This window comes from Drosophila willistoni, unplaced genomic scaffold, assembly GCF_018902025.1.
Source record: "Drosophila willistoni isolate 14030-0811.24 unplaced genomic scaffold, UCI_dwil_1.1 Seg337, whole genome shotgun sequence".
Taxonomy (NCBI): Eukaryota; Metazoa; Arthropoda; class Insecta; order Diptera; family Drosophilidae; genus Drosophila; species Drosophila willistoni.
This window is the reverse complement of record NW_025814287.1, coordinates 13,804-31,227: the sequence shown is the minus strand read 5'-3', so window position 1 is coordinate 31,227 and position 17,424 is coordinate 13,804. Positions and strand designations below refer to the sequence as shown.

The following is a 17,424-nucleotide window of genomic DNA, read 5'->3' as shown; positions in this document are numbered from 1 at the left end:
TATAGTCTAACAAAATCGACGGAAAATTTGAAACCTCATGTTTTGATCTTAAGACTTTCCTGATATATGTACTTGAACTCAACACTTTATATCACTTAGGGTAGAACTACATACTTCTAAGGTGGTCTGCTGTTAAAATAACCACATGCCGTAACTTAAATAAACTTCTTGTCTATATCTAATATTGTCAAGGAGTTGAGTATGCTTTTATCCTGCCCCACGTGTTGGGCGCCAAAATTTTATGTAACCTTCCTATTCGGTTTCTCGTTGCGCGCTATAATAGCGACGATAAAGCTATCGATAACCAAAAAGAAGGCGGTAGGTGAATTGCAGCAGATTGAGATCCTCTGGTTCCGTAGCTCATGCGGGGTGGGGGGTTGTTTGCTGAATCTCTACCTTTAATTATAAAATTTAATTTTATTAGGATCTCTGCTGAAACTAACTGTAAGCATTAAGAATATTTTTAAATAATCCCGCTCTTCGTCTCAGTGAATTTCCCCGATAACCGAATTCGGTCACACTAAAAGGGTATAATGCACTAAGGCGGGGTACGGGCACACTCTCTCGAATATAGTCAATAAGACATGGCATGTGCACTTAATTTAAAAATAACAAAATCCGGAAATAGAAAGACAATCCCAAGGGATTAATTAGTTTAAAAAGTAGAGAGTTTACAGTTTGGAGTTTGCCCTAAAGAAAGTATTTTCATGAAATACACCGAAATAATTAAATTAAACAAAACCGCATTGTTTGAGTTGCTAGCGGCCAAGGAATTACCTTGCGACAAAGAAGCGTCAATTTACCAATTGCGAGCATTGGTAAAAGCAGTTATGGCACAGAATCAGTCTGGAGAGAGTGATGTACCCGAAGAGCAGGCAGTCAGCCCAGCAGTGTCTGCAAATGTGCTTACCGGACAACTTGTGGATGTTGGTCCGGAGCCTCTTATTGAGCAGCGCGGCGTGGGAAACATTGAGCAGCCAACTACACCGGATCAAGTGGGTGCTAAGCAGTTGCCGACGATGTCTCGTGAGACCTCTTTAGGGCCAGACGCGAACGTGCATGTTCGTGAAAGCGCACAAGCGAGCGAAACCGACGAATTGGCTACGATTCTTAGTAGCATCGAATTGTATACAGCACGTAAAAACCTAATGGAGCTAAAAACACGTGTTATGGAGCTGGAGGAGAACTTAAGCATACCGGAATATAATTGCCGCATGAACTTGAAGGATGTCGAAACCACCGTACCTAAATTCTCTGGTGATGGTGATCTGTCCATTCACGTATGGATTCGTGAGCTGGAGAAAGCGGCTAGAGTCTATATACTGAGTGATGCCCAATGTTGGTCGTTGGGCAACCGACTGCTGGAAGGATCTGCTAAAGCATACATGACATATAAAAAGACTACAACCTGGAACGAGCTGAAGGATGCCCTTGTGAAGGTATTTGGCCTACAAATGACAAACTACGACATTGCTAACAAGATGAGGAAGCGCCCGATTGGCAAAGGAGAGTCACTCTTGCAGTATTTCATCATTATGCGAAATATTGCTCAGCAGGGCAATTTCGAAGACACCGATGTGATCAAATATATTGTTGACGGACTACAAGATCGAAGCGGATTGTCAGCTCCTTTGTATTATTGTACCTCTCTGGACGAGTTGCGAGAGAAGATGATGCGTTTTCAGACAGTTCAGCCACCAGCCAAAAACTACGTTCCTCAGGCTCGTTAGACTTCAGACCGTGCGCAGGCTATTACGCCTGCTGCAAAGGAGAAGAGATGTTTCAATTGCCGCCAGATTGGTCACTTAAGTGTGTGATTGGTCAGTACCGGAATTGTCCAATGCGAACCCAGATCGCCGCCATGAGCTCTAGTGAAGATCCGGACACCATTGATGATAAGTCATTTATTCAATTAGTAAGTTTAAGAATATCTTGTAAAGGGGGATGCACTGATGTTAATAATATTTTTGCCCTATTAGATTGCCAGTAGAGCGTTAATGCCGCATTTAGATTGCGATAAATTAGTTAAAAGTTCTTATCATGGACTGAGCGGTCAAATGTTTAGTTCTGTTTTGCAAAAAATATTATGAAATTCAATTTTTAGTTATTCCCGATAATATTATGCCGACGACACTACTTCTTGGTAGAGACGCCTTGAATAAAATAGGTCTTAAGTTCTCATTGATTGAAAATGTAAGAAATTATGAAAAGAATTCCGCATCATTAAAGAGTACCATTGCTTTTGTTTACAAATCCTTCTGTGCATCCCTGTTTACTAAATATCCTAAGCATAATACCATTAGTATTAACACCACTGATCTAGATAATTATTGTAATAACCCTAATGTAAACACGAATGCATCCCCGTTTCGAGAATGGCTAACAGAGTTGCAAACCGTTTGTGCAACGCTGTCAGATACCGGGAATTCTACTGTTGGCAGTGAATTTGGATTAGGCGCGATGCGTGAGTGCCGAGACATCGTGCATGAGCATTACATTGACCGATTTTCAATTAATTACGGGTTGCCCAAATATATGATGAGAATATGTCTGACAGATGCAACACCATTTCATAGTAGTCCTAGGAGATTATCATATTATGAAAGAGGAATCGTTTCTAAAACAGTTAGTGAGTTGTTAGCCAATAATGTAATCCGACCAAGCAATTCCCCCTATGCGTCCGCCATCGTCCTAGTGCGGAAAAAGGATGGCAATATACGAATGTGCGTTGATTATCGAGGTTTAAATAAGAAAACTGTGAGGGATAATTTTCCGTTGCCTTTGATAGAAGATTGCCTAGAATACCTGGAGTGCAAGACCGTTTTCTCCGTCATAGATTTGAAAAGTGGTTTTTACCATGTAGGTATGGAAGAGGATTCAATTAAATACACCGCATTCGTTACACCCGATGGGCAGTTCAAATATCTGAGAATGCCTTTTGGTCTAAAGAACGGACCAGCTGTATTTCAGAGATTTATATCGAACATACTTAGTGATATGATTAGAGATCGAGAACTTGTAGTTTATATGGACAATATTATTCTTGCCACCCGCACCGTAGATCAGCATCATAAGTTGCTAGCAAAACTGTTAGATCGTTTTATTCAGTACAATTTAGAGCTCAATTTGAAGAAAAGCATTTTCCTACAGAAGAGCATAGATTATTTAGGATATGAAGTCAGTGATAAGGGAATTTTACCAAATAATACACATTTAAAAGCTATTCAAGAATACCCAGAACCACTTAACAGCAAAGCGTTACACTCGTGCTTAGGCTTATTCTCTTATTTTCGCAAATTTGTTCCGAATTTCTCTCGCATAGCTAAACCGTTAACTGAGTTGCCTAAACAAGGTGGCCCGTTTCCGATGAACAAAACCGCTAAAAACGTATTTCTCACATTAAGATCCGCCTTATCCAGTCCGCCCGTATTAGCTATCTTTAACCCTACTTACGAAACTGAGTTGCATACTGACGCCAGTTCAAATGGCTTTGGTGCCTCTTTGATGCAAAGACAGACTGATGGCAAAATGCATCCAGTCTCTTATTATTCCCGAAAGGCGACAGCCGCCGAGTCCCGTTATCACAGTTTTGAACTTGAAACTTTGGCCATAATATATGCCGTGCGCCGATTTCGCGTTTATTTAGAACACAGACCATTTTTGATCGTTACCGATTGTAATTCATTGGTCCAAACCTTGAGTAAAAAATCAATAAATCCCCGCATTGCGCGGTGGTCGTTGGAATTGGAAAACTTTGATTATACCATAGCTCACAGACCCGGTTCAAACATGGGCCATGTAGACGCATTAAGTCGGCAAACCGAGTTGTTAGAGAATATTGTAGAAGGTGATTTTGATCCTTGCGATTTATTAGTAAAGAGAGACCAGAATGCCCCAATTGAACATTGTGAACCGCATATTACTTTTGAGGAAAGTTGCGTTAAACCGTGTGACTCTGGTAGAGATTTTACCAAGCTGTGTGCCATTCAAGATGATAGTTGCGTTGAATCATGTGAGTTAGTTAAACCGCCTGAGTTTGAAAGCGATTTTATAGAACCGTGTGTCCCCTCAGAGAAAAATGAGTTTAGTAGAGATTCGATTAGACCGTATGCCGTTTTAGAACAGAGTTGTTCCGAATCGTGTGAGATAAAACCTTGTGAGATAAAACCGTTTGAGACAAAACCGTGTGAGATAGACCCTTGTGAGATAAAACCGTTTGAGACAAAACCGTGTGAGATAGACCCTTGTGAGATAAAACCGTTTGAGACAAAACCGTGTGAGATAGACCTGTGTGAGAAAAACACGTGTGAGAAAACCCCGTGTAAGATAGACCCGTTTGAGAAAAACCCGTGTAAGATAAACCCGTGTGAGATAAACCCGTGTAAAATAGAACCATGTGCTCCTTTAGGGAAGAATTATTTAGGACCGTTTGGGACAAACCCGTGTGTTCATTTAGCGAAGAGTTGTTTCAGACCGTGTTTTCTATGTTTAGAAAGAAGTCGGTTAAAACTGGTTAAGAATAAACCTTGCGTTTCTTTAAATGAAAGTTCTGTTGATCCGAGATTGAGTAACCAAATCGAAAGAAGTGACCAGCTCGATCGAAATGAGTCGGCAAACCTGGTTGGTGTAGTGGGTGCGTCTCCGCAAGATGTTGATTTATTATTGCAGTCAGAACAAATAAGAGATCCGGATATCCGTAAACTAAGAGAAAATTTAGAAAAAGGCAATGATGTTGGATTTGAGTTAATAGATGGTATAGTGTACAAAAGAAATGCTAAGGAAAGACTGTGTTTGTATGCACCGGCTCGCATGCAAGGGGAATTAATAAGAAGGTGTCACGAGAAACTAGGTCACTTAGGCGTTGAGAAATGTGTAAACAATTTGAAAGAAAAGTACTGGTTCCCATTAATGAACCCAAAGGTTGAGTCGTTTATAAAAGATTGTCTGCCGTGTATTCTACATAGTGTTCCAAGAACTATACATAATAGAACCTTGCATAGTATTGCGAAAAGTCCGATTCCATTGGATACTATCCATGTTGACCACTTAGGTCCCTTACCGAGTGTTACATCAAAAAAAAAGCACCTTTTGGTAGTGATTGACGCATTTACAAAGTTTGTCAAATTGTATCCCGTAAATTCCACTAGTACCAAAGAAGTAACCGCCGCGTTAGAAAAATATTTTGATTATTATAGCCGACCAAGAAGAGTTATATCCGACAGAGGTACGTGTTTTACGTCGTTTGAGTTTGCTGAGTTTGTAGAAAATCGAAATATTGACCACATTAAAGTAGCGACTGCTGCCCCTCAAGCCAATGGGCAGGTCGAACGTGTGAACCGTGTGTTGACCCCAATGTTGGGAAAGCTGTCAGAACCTTTAGCCCAAGGTTTAATTTATTGGTATAAATTAGTTAATCGTGTGGAGTTCGCTATTAATAACTCAGTGCAGTGTAGTACCGGTAAAACTCCGTCAATGTTGTTGTTTGGTTGCGATCAGCGAGGCCCCTTAGTAGACGAATTAACCGAGTATCTTGACGAGAAATTTAGTTCAGAAAACCCCTGTAACCTTGAGGCCACTAGGCAAGAGGCAAGTGCGAAAATTCAATTATCGCAGGAGCGCAATGAAAAGCGGTACGCCTTAAGGCATAGGGCACCATTATCCTATAGAGTCAATGATTTTGTTGCCATTCGCAATGTAGATGTCACTCCCGGGTCGTGCAAAAAGTTCGCTCCTAAATACCGTGGTCCTTATAAGATAAATCGAGTTCTTCCAAATGACCGTTACGAAGTCACTGATATTGACGATTGTCAACTTACTCAATTGCCCTACAAAGGTATCTTAGAATCAGCCCGACTCAAGCCGTGGATGCATGCGTGTGATAAAACTGTGAGTTTTTGTTTGTAATATGTATTTGATAAGCAGTATTGTATTATATTGTATGATCGAGGTCGATCAAATGTCAGGATTGGCCGAATGTAAACATTAAGAATATTTTTAAATAAGCCCGCTCTTCGTCTCAGTGAATTTCCCCGATAACCGAATTTGGTGACAGTAAAAGGGTATAATGCACTAAGGCGGGGTACGGGCACACTCTCTCGAATATAGTCAATAAGACCGCATGTGCACTTAATTTAAAAATAATAAAATCCGGAAATAAAATCCGGAAATAATCCCAAGGGATTAATTAGTTTAAAAAGTAGAGAGTTTACATAACTTTAAATGAAAATAGAATGACTGTCAGTAAATACTTACGAAAACAGCAAGGAATTCATGTTAATAAAAAAGCGAAAGAAATGAAGGTGTATCCTTTCGTTCACAAGCTAGCGGTTACTGAGGTCAAGATGTAGATGGACCTTATCAGCTCTATACCCTCCCAACCATGAATCTTTATTGACATTTGTAAAGATTCCCAAAAAAACTGATAGATATCAACTCATGTACCCATATCACTAGGAAAATTAATTATAAAGCTTTAGCAATCATATTTAAATCATAGCTTGCAAATAACTGTTAACCGTTTTTTTCCTTACGCTCTGTTCGCGAGAACAACCGAAAAAAATCATACTTTCTCGCTCTCGCTCTGAGCAAGACCCTTTGGTTGTTTTCGATTCGGTTTTCGGTTGAGCGCTAACAGTTGAGCAATTTGCTTTTCGATCTTTGAGTGAACAGCGCGTAAAGAGTGAAACGATTCACGCTCACACAGTGAGGCTCACCAAAAGACCGATTGACTGAAAAACTCAACGCAAACGGTCTTTTCAACTATTTGTCTTCTTTTCGATGCACAGTGGTACGTTGTGTAAAATTGCAACATTAAATTTCACTTTAGATCTTCTTGAAAAAATTGTATGTATTTCAGACTAATTTTTTGTTTAGAACAGGAATAGTTTTATTTTTTTAAGTATTTTATTTTGAATTAAGCTTAACAACTAATAATGAATTAATGTTTTGGGAACTTAGTGAACTACGTCGCTCGCTTAAAATAAAGTGCAAAGCTGAAAATGCTCTTTCAACGGAGACTTGAGTAGCTGGAGTGGCTAATACCACCTGCGCCAGAGCACTCAAGTGTGGCGATTTAAGCTTCACGTTTTGAAAAAAATGTAATATATCCTGGTTTAATGGTAAGCGGCGATATATTTTGTCGAAGTCCTCCACTTCAGCATATAACTTGACAAGCGCGTCAGAAACCGGCTCTTCTTTTGCTTCTGGAACAGTTTGCACATCATCCAAAAATGCCGAGAAAAGTGACTTTTCTTCTGGTATGGATGAGAATGAGCACTCCATGTCCATATGCAGTTCAACCTCCTCACTTGTTTGCGATGCAACAGTTCGATCGGAGTCAACCTTTAATAATGAAGCAAAATTATGTTAAAATTTATTGTTTGCAATTATGGCTTAAAACAGGTTTTTGTGTATGACGAGGACAATTTTACTTATTAAAACTAAGAACACGTATCTAAAAGCATCTATAACATAAAGGACACAGGACCTAAACTTCAATTATACTCCTTCTTACGTGCTTCAGTTCAAACAGGCGAAAAGCAATTTTTTTAGGTTCTGCTTTGCCAACCATTTTTGGTGATCTGTTAAAATACAGTTCACTCGCGGGTCCATGTATATAGCAGATAATAATGCTTCGTTTTCGAGCAACTTACTTTCCCGCAGTTTAATTTGTGCCAACAATTTTTTTTTTATCGAATTTTTGCTGTTTTCGCACTGCAACTTCAATTCCATCCATATAATGAAAAATTCACTATATACTAGTTTTTCCTCTTGCAGCTTTAAAGTCGCATTATATGCGTCCTTGAATGCGTCGACATATTTCTCCATCCAGTCCCATTCAATATCGTTATCAATACTACTCTGAGTGGCCACAAACTCTTTTAGTTCGAGTAGTTTTTTCACCATTGAGTATGTAGAATTCCACCTAGTGATAACGTCGAGCGTTGGTATATTTTTTTTGTGCTCGATTAAGATACGTCTGTACAAGTTACATATAGTATTTATTTTATACATGTACATAAAAAAAAAAATTATATTTGAACTTTTCTTACCTATAAGTTTCAGTGCGCAATGTTTTGCATAATTTGCGGCAGATACTAATTTTTTCGCTAATCTCATCCAGCTTGTTAACATCATATACGCATAGTTGAAGAGTGTGCGCAGCACATCGTACAAGATGAATATTTGCCAAATTCAGGTCATCAAGCTTATCCATAAATTTTTCACTCTCAGTGTCATCTTTAAAAAGGGACTCCTCCGTGTCGTCATTAAGAATTTCTATGGCTTTGACCATGTTTCTCCCATTGTCAGAGGTAACACTGTGTGTATACATTTTCTTTAGTAATAAACATGTTAAAAATTATCTAAAATAACATTTTTACCTGAAGATTTGATCCAGAGTTATCCCATAATCGTCAAGAATTTCTAAAATTTTGTCTCTAATGTAGACCCCAGTGTGTGAATAAGTGAGCTGGATCATGCCCAACGTCTTGACAACAATCTCCGACTTATTTACATTTGTGTGAATAATTTGCAGATTTATACCTAGAATTGCTTTGTCCATTCTAGTTGCCACGTCGATTTTTAGCGACAACAGTTTTCCATTGACTAAAGCCCTTATGCCGTCTTTGATGGCCTGTTCTCTTACGGACACGAAGCTCATAATGTTCCTCGATGTGATTGGGTTCATACCAAGGGCATTATAAATGGGATCAACAATTTCCCTAAATCCCTCGCTGTCCAAGAATACAAACGGCTTTCCATCAGTTGTCACAATTTTAATAAGTGAATTCACAACTGTTTCTTCACTTGTTTCATATTGTTTCATGTCTTCTTCACTGTCGCACTCTCTAAATATTTCATAATGTTTAGTTGTCAAGTGGCGTTTCAAATTTGTAGTATGAATGCCAGCTAATTTCACGTCGCATATTTTACACACTGATTTTTTGCTTACTGCATCAAATTGAAAAAATTGATGCACTTTTTTATTAGTTTCACGTCCCATTATGTTAAAATCACTGTGCTCAATCGAAACTCACAAAGCAAATTGACGCATAAAACCCACGAAACTTGACATACACACATACATGCGCAAAAGACTTTTTGAATCGTCGTTCAGAAGCAAACGGTCTCGGAATGAGCAGAGCAAAAGAGAACAGAAAAAAGTGCTCTTCGACTGAGCGCGAGCAAAATTTATTTACGAACAATCCAATCGGTTGCTCTCAGACCTTTTGCTCAAAGTCTCAGTGAAGAACACTTATTTCGCGACAGTGTGAAACGGTTAACAGTTATTTGCGAGCTATGATTTAAATTCATTATAATTTCAGATAGAAGCATTTCTTGTTGTACACAATAAATTTTAAAGAAATATTTACAGACTAATTTTAAACAGCTGGTCTGATAAGACTCAACATTTTGAGATTCTGAACTTTCAGACTTGCAAAACAATGGAACTCAAAGTTAATTAAACTATTGAATAAGAGGGACTAAAACTAGCAGTATAAAAGAGAGCTTACTAGTTACACATTATTAATTATTGTAGAAGATTATAGAATAAAAAAAATATAGAAGGAATATTAAATGAATCCAGTTAACATTTTTTCTTGTAATTATTCATCTTATTTCAAGTTCTCTTTTATCTTTTTTTTTTTTTGTTTTTAAATTCTTTAAAGTTATTTTAAATTTTCGAGTCGCACAAATTCACTCATTGCTTTTGATTGCTCTTCAAGTCAAACATTATTTACGGAAATCAATTATTTTTTTAGTTTAACTATCTGGTTGATCGCAAAACGCTGAAACAGAAATTACATCAACAAGTCAGAGTATCAATTGACTACCATCCTCCATAGTTCGCAAAAACTTGGTTGAAAGTCGCCGAAGTGATACTACTTAATACACTAGGCACTTACCCCATAGTTTAAGTGAACTCCGTTCACTCACTTTGCTTTTACATTTACTCTATTTTACGTTACTCTCGACTTGAATTATTTAATATAACCTTAACGAGACTTTAATTGATTCAATATTTGACTTATTTACATTCTCTTTCTTTTTTTTTTAACTTGATTTAGGAATTAAAATTTAAAAATAAGATCAGAAATGAAAATATCGGGACTTAAAGATTTCGTTCAAACGAGGTTAATTTAAAAAAAAATTTGTAGGAGCTTTCGAGGTGGTCACACGGAATGCGCTAAATAGGGCAACAGCAAGCAGTATCCAGAATTTGGCTGAAAGACAAACTTTGTCTGGGTCAGCAACGTCAGAAGGTTAGGTAGTCTACTGCCTTTAAAACCTTGCCATACAAAAATCCGGTTCACCGAAGGTTAGGACACCTTTCGGCAAATGAGACACTTTGGCCGCACCGTAAGCCTTAACTTAGAAACGTTGTGGCACTGCCGGTGTTTAGTTGGCGGTGTCTTTTCAATGTCCGAATGCCAATTCCAGAAGGCAACGACAACCGAAAATTCGGATGCACGTGCTCTGGCACCAGAAATGGGTATTTGAAAACTCGCCGGTTTTCCAGAAAATAATCTTCCCAAACGAAAGCTATCAGGAATATTGGCCAGAAAAAGTAAGGTTTCCAATCTAGGATATAGAGGAAGATGCAGATGGCGGCGGGGTAAAAATTTTAATTAACCTACATACCTGCTATGATTTATAACCAAAGATTTGGACTACAGCTTTTTTTTTTTTTTTTACATACTTTTCTCCTCAGAATTAAAAATGAAAATGAAGCCTAGCAAAAAAAATGAAGCGCGCTGCCACCTCAAGAAAAACGATAGATCATTTATCGCTATCCCCATATTATGCGTTTATCGATCGAGCGATACCAATATTTTTATTTATTGATTGATCGCTATTGGCAAAGTGGCGCGTAAAGACGTTAAGTTTAAAAATTTGAAAGTTTAAACTAGCGCACGCTACACCACCGGATAATATGCAACGTTAGGCAGCATATTAGTGGGAATTAGTTCCGTATATCCTTGGCGTGAAATGTTCCTACTTCTCTACCTTGCATATTTTCTAACAAATAAAAGCAGTTTCCGAGCTTCTTTTTGATTCGCTTAACGCGAAATTTCTGCGAAAAACTTCTTGGACTTCTTTAAAAGAGACAGACTTACTGCGAAGATTATACTGTGCTACATTTCGATCATATGCTTTCTTAATGTTTTCTCTTATATCCTGTCGCAAAAGGTTTAACTGGTCAGTCTGATTGAGCGGTGTTATGGGCTCTTGTAACAACTTTAATTCCTTTAAAAGTTTATAATCTGATCCATGAGTAACCATGTCCAGTCCGAACAAAGCTTTAAAGGGTGAGCAACCTAAAGATTGATGCAACGAGGATCGCAATGCGCAAGATATACTCGTTAAATGTTGATCCCAAAGCGTTTGATCCTGATTTTTTAAATACGAACGGATCGCAGCTAACAGAGAACGATTAACACACTCAGCTGCGTTGCTTTGCGGAGAATATAAAGCGGTATACTGATGTTTTATGCCTAGTTTAGTAAGAAAAGAATTGAACGAATTTGCCTTAAATTGAACACCATTATCACTAACGATGATTTCCGGTACTCCAAAACAATGAAATATCTGTTTTAACAAAAATTCTTGTATATCCTCCGTGCGAAACTTTTTCAGAGGTTGTAACCAATGATATTTACTGAAATGGTCAAGAACAATTAATAAACCGACAAATCCATTTTTGCTACGAGGGTAAGGACCAAGTAAATCGATATACAGACGTTGAAAAGGTCTACAAGTTGGAATATGCTGTCCCATAGGTGGTCTGAGCGTATAATTTGGTGCTTTGGACTCCTTACAAGTGTCACATTGACGAATATGGTCCCGCACATCCTTTACCATACCAGGCCAAAAAAGAGTTCTACGTATCTTGTCAACAGTTTTCTGCATACCTGAATGTGAAGAGGTGTGGCTATCGTGAGCTTGTTTTAGACCATCAACTCTGAGTTTATCCAGCACCCATAGTTTCCAAGAAAGCTTCTCTTGATAAGAATCTCCATTGGCATGTTCGGTTCGAATATACAAATGTTTATTTACAATTTTGATATCTGGGAATTTGTCTGGATTTTCAGTGATTTTCTTCTTCAGATACATATAACTATCGTCCAAAAATGCTTCAGAGTCCAGATCTATAATCGGACCCATTTCTATCGCCTCTATCGAAAGGTTGGGCAATCTTGATAACGCGTCAGGAATCAAGTGTTCTTTTCCTTTTCTATGCGACATATTAAACTTAAATTGTTGTAAGCGAAAAATCCATCGAGCTAATCTCCCAGAAACATTTTGTTGACGCATTAGCCACAATAAACTAGAGTTATCAGTAACTACTTCAAATTCTTGCAATTCCAAATAACACCTAAATTTTTCTATAGCCAGTATAACGGCTAAACATTCGCGTTCAGTAACACTATAATTGCGTTGGGCACGACTTAACTTTTTAGACATGAAAGCAATAGGCTTCTCTTCCTCTGCGTCTGATAATTGGACAAGTACAGCGCCAATACCATAATCGCTGGCATCACAATGTAAGAAAAATTTCTTATTAAAGTCCGGGTTTTGTAGAATAGGGGCAGAAGTTAATAGATCCTTCAACTTATTCATAGAAGCTTGAGCTTCCGGAGTCCAAACAAAATTTCTTTTTGTTGACAACAGTTCCGTTATAGGATAAGTGAGATCGGCAAAATTCGGTATAAAACGGCGATACCAACCGCAAACTCCAAGAAATCCTCTAGTTTGTTTCAAATTCCTAGGTGGTGGCCAATTTTTAATACATTCAATCTTTGACGGATCGGTGCAGATACCTTTACTGTCTATTACATATCCTAAATAACTAATGCGTGCGACACAATACTGACTTTTCTCTATGTTAATGGACAGATTAGCTTTCCGAAATTGCTCCGCAATTCTTGCTAACACCGAAAGATGAGATGAGAAATCCTCTGAAATTATACACAGATCATCTAAATAGCAAAATACACAATGGCGAAGGTCAGCTGGGACTACTTCATCCATTAGACGACTCATAGTAGATGTGGCATTACAAAGGCCGAAAGGCATAACTGTGAATTGATATAACGGTCTTCCTGGTACTGTAAATGCAGTAAGAGGTTTGGATGCTTCCGTTAATTCTATTTGCCAATAGGCATCCTTTAAATCGATTTTGGAAATAATATTTGCCTTGGGTAATCTTGAAAAAATACTGTCAATGCTGGGCAAAGGATAAGCATCCTTAATTGTGACTGCATTTAACTTGCGAGCGTCTAAGCACAGTCGCACTTTATTGGGCTTTATCACTAGTCGAATAGGAGAGCTCCAGGCGCTAACAGCTGGTTCGATAACTCCTAGTTGAATCATACGATCAATTTCTGTGTATACTAATTTTTCAACAGCGGGACTAATAGCGTAAAAACGTTGTTTTACCGGTTTGGCTTCGCCAATCTCGATATGATGTTTTATTAAGGACGTACGTCCGAGATGATGACTTGCATTGGGAAACATTTGCTTGACGGCTTCAAGCTGTCTAATTTGGGAATACGTGAGAGAATAAGAACTAGGGTCAGTCTCTAACTTTTTTTCAGAACCAATCTCGATCGAACTAATTATAGACGGGGCAAGTTCGAAAATTCTCCAAAAATCATGACCTAATATTAATCTTTTCTTCAACGTAGGAATTACAAATAATTTCAACATTCTTTCCGATCTACCGTACCGTACTATTACTTCTAACATACCAATCACATTTTGGCCGTTTCCGTCCGCTGTGCGCACTTGACCTTTAGTTTTTACAAATTGGGGAAAATGTGAAAAATCTGTTTGTGCTAAATCCGAGCCTATACAACTAATGCTGGCACCGGTATCCAATAAACCTAATTCTGTGAACGTAAGAAATGAGACGTCTGCATAGCTCCTATTATCGTTGTCGTTTCTAAAAATTGTTGCAACAAAAAGTTTCTTGGTTTGTCTTGCGTGATCATAATACTTCCTTAGTCTTAACGTGCGTTTAGACAAGGGTTGGTCAGATCTGAAAATTCTGTCTTTAACAGTAAGGTAATGTTGTAAACGCTCAGGATATGACAAAAATCTTAGTGGGAGTTTTTGAGACTTTCGTACGTTTACTTTGTGATTCACAATGTTGATACTTTGTTGAACGTTTTCCGAGTTTGATGTAATTATTGCGGGAGCATCTGACGTTGTCTGGATGCACCCTTCGGTCGGTTTTCCGCTAGCCTTTTTATACAATCTTGACATTGAGGCTTGTAAACATTGGCCGTGCCGCAACCGTAACAAAAAATTGTGCGTTCCTCTAGACAGTTTTGCCAGGTGTGACCGGCTTCGCGACAATTCCAACAAACGAACTTTCCTTGCACAGCGGCAACTTCATATTCCTCGTCTGGGTCTGGAACTATTTTATTATCTTCGGTTTCCCCTTCTTGAATTTCAAAAATTTGTCTGCGTCCATTCGCTTTGGTGTTAGAAATTACTTTTACTTGAGGGCTGAGCTCTTGTGTTAGATTTTCCTGCATCTCTACTAATCTACGAAGGTGACCTATTGATGTGATGGATTGATATAGTAACTTTTGTCGTATCTCTGGCAACAGGTTATTTTGTAAAATTTCCATCAGATCCTCTTCCTCAAACTTTATACCGAACTTGTCAATCAAAGAAGCTACCTCATCGTAAAAACAAACAAAAGATTCTCCAGCTTTTTGCTTTCTAGCACGAATCATTTCTTTGCTCATAAAATCTGATCGATAGTCTTTATATTGCTGACGAATAGCTGAACAAAACTCGCTCCATACTATTCGAGGGAGTTGCTTATGATATCTCCAATACCACTCGCGGGCTTTTCCTCCAAATAATATTTGAATATGTTTACACACCCCAATAAAATCACTATCAAGAGTTTCCTCCGTTAGGGCTTTTACTCTATAAATAAATTCTTCTACTCCTAGACCTTCCGTAGATCCGTCAAAACGTAAATTCCATTTCTGCATTACATTTGCAATTTTTGCATTTTGAACAGTTGTAGAGCAGGGCGAACTTATCAGAGATCGGGTTTGGACCGTGTCTAATGGGACTTCTCGCTGGCCTAAATTCATAGGTAACGACGATACTACACGAGAAACTGTTTGTTCTATCATATTTTGTATGACCGTATAATCGATCTCTCGATTAGGACGAGTATTATTACCACGATTTGGTCTTGCTCTTCGCTGATTAGGCATGGTTCTAGGTAGTTGCGGTTCTGGTTGATTACTACTGTGACTGGCATCTAAGCATGATGCTGGTGCTTCGCTAACTGATATAGCTGGTTCGTTGAGCTGTTCTGCTCTGTCTCTTGGGACTTGACTTAGCTGTTTTGTAAAATTACGAGTCCATGCTCGAGAAGTGCTGGGTGCCAATGACAAATGTTTTTCCTTCGCTTTTGGTGAACAGTTGCCTACCACGAGCTTTATACTAGACACATTTATCTCACTCTCACAAATTGGGCAATGCTTTTCCTTTTCTAGTAGAGCTTCCAAACAGGATTTATGAAAAATGTGTTTACAGGGAGTACAGAAACATGTTTGCGTGTTGTCCAAAACCAAGGAACAAATTTTGCATATGTCTTCTGCTGGAGTGTCCGTATTTGGGGGACTATGTTGAACTAGAGACATTCTTTTTTTTTTTTAAATTATTTTCCTAAAAGTGACATGACTGGGTACATGATTTGAAATCATAACTAGCTAAATGAACCTAAAGAATATTGGTAACTTTATTATTTTTGTTTTGGGGTATTGCATCTACAAAATTGTTTCTTTTAGTCAGACTTTGCCCTTTTGAATCTTCTGATCGGCAAGGCTATACTATCTGTATTACCAAGATCCAGACACCAGAACATTTAATCATCCAAATCTTACTATAAAACAATTTGTTCGTGTTCTCTTCGATTTCTTTAGACGTTCAGCTGTCGTAACATGATCTTAAATCCAATCAGTACTGATATCGAAACATCCAATATACAATAATCTAAATTGCTAAGAAAAGTTTGAACGACTTTACTAAACGAGTGCTAAATTATCGAGGACCTTAACTAAACGAGCAATTTGTGATACAGAGTATTGAAATTCTTGTTTACATTCATTCTTGCTTTTAACTTTGCGGCTGAATATTCCTAACAGAAACATCGGCTTCGCCAAGCTGACTTAAACCGTACAGGTTCATTTATCCGCGTAAGTTAAACCATAATATAGTCTAACAAAATCGACGGAAAATTTGAAACCTCATGTTTTGATCTTAAGACTTTCCTGATATATGTACTTGAACTCAACACTTTATATCACTTAGGGTAGAACTACATACTTCTAAGGTGGTCTGCTGTTAAAATAACCACATGCCGTAACTTAAATAAACTTCTTGTCTATATCTAATATTGTCAAGGAGTTGAGTATGCTTTTATCCTGCCCCACGTGTTGGGCGCCAAAATTTTATGTAACCTTCCTATTCGGTTTCTCGTTGCGCGCTCTAATTTTTAAATAATCGATTCTCCTATCACAGCGACGATAAAGCTATCGATAACCAAAAAGAAGGCGGTAGGTGAATTGCAGCAGATTGAGATCCTCTGGTTCCGTAGCTCTTGCGGGGTGGGGGGGTTGTTTGCTGAATCTCTACCTTTAATTATAAAATTTAATTTTATTAGGATCTCTGCTGAAACTAACTTTAAATGAAAATAGAATGACTGTCAGTAAATACTTACGAAAACAGCAAGGAATTCATGTTAATAAAAAAGCGAAAGAAATGAAGGTGTATCCTTTCGTTCACAAGCTAGCGGTTACTGAGGTCAAGATGTAGATGGACCTTATCAGCTCTATACCCTCCCAACCATGAATCTTTATTGACATTTGTAAAGATTCCCAAAAAAACTAATAGATATCAACTCATGTACCCATATCACTAGGAAAATTAATTATAAAGCTTAAGCAATCATATTTAAATTCATTATAATTTCAGATAGAAGCATTTCTTGTTGTACACAATAAATTTTAAAGAAATATTTACAGACTAATTTTAAACAGCTGGTCTAGTATGACTCAACATTTTGAGATTCTGAACTTTCAGACTTGCAAAACAATGGAACTCAAAGTTAATTAAACTATTGAATAAGAGGGACTAAAACTAGCAGTATAAAAGAGAGCTTACTAGTTATACATTATTAATTATTGTAGAAGATTATAGAATAAAAAAAATATAGAAGGAATATTAAATGAATCCAGTTAACATTTTTTCTTGTAATTATTCATCTTATTTCAAGTTCTCTTTTATCTTTTTTTTTTTTTTGTTTTTAAATTCTTTAAAGTTATTTTAAATTTTCGAGTCGCACAAATTCACTCATTACTTTTGATTGCTCTTCAAGTCAAACAT

At 37.7% G+C, this 17,424-nt stretch overlaps 1 protein-coding gene across 1 annotated transcript; it reads right to left on the bottom strand.

The window, feature by feature from the left end:
• Positions 1-2,637: 2,637 nt before the first annotated feature.
• LOC124461318 lies at positions 2,638-8,812 on the bottom strand. The gene is made up of 3 exons (XM_047012849.1): positions 8,382-8,812; positions 8,174-8,318; positions 2,638-2,691 (listed from the first exon to the last, which is right to left on the bottom strand). The coding sequence occupies exons 1-3, from the start codon at positions 8,687-8,689 to the stop codon at positions 2,638-2,640; spliced, it is 507 nt and encodes a 168-aa protein (XP_046868805.1). The 5' UTR covers positions 8,690-8,812.
• Positions 8,813-17,424: the final 8,612 nt, after the last annotated feature.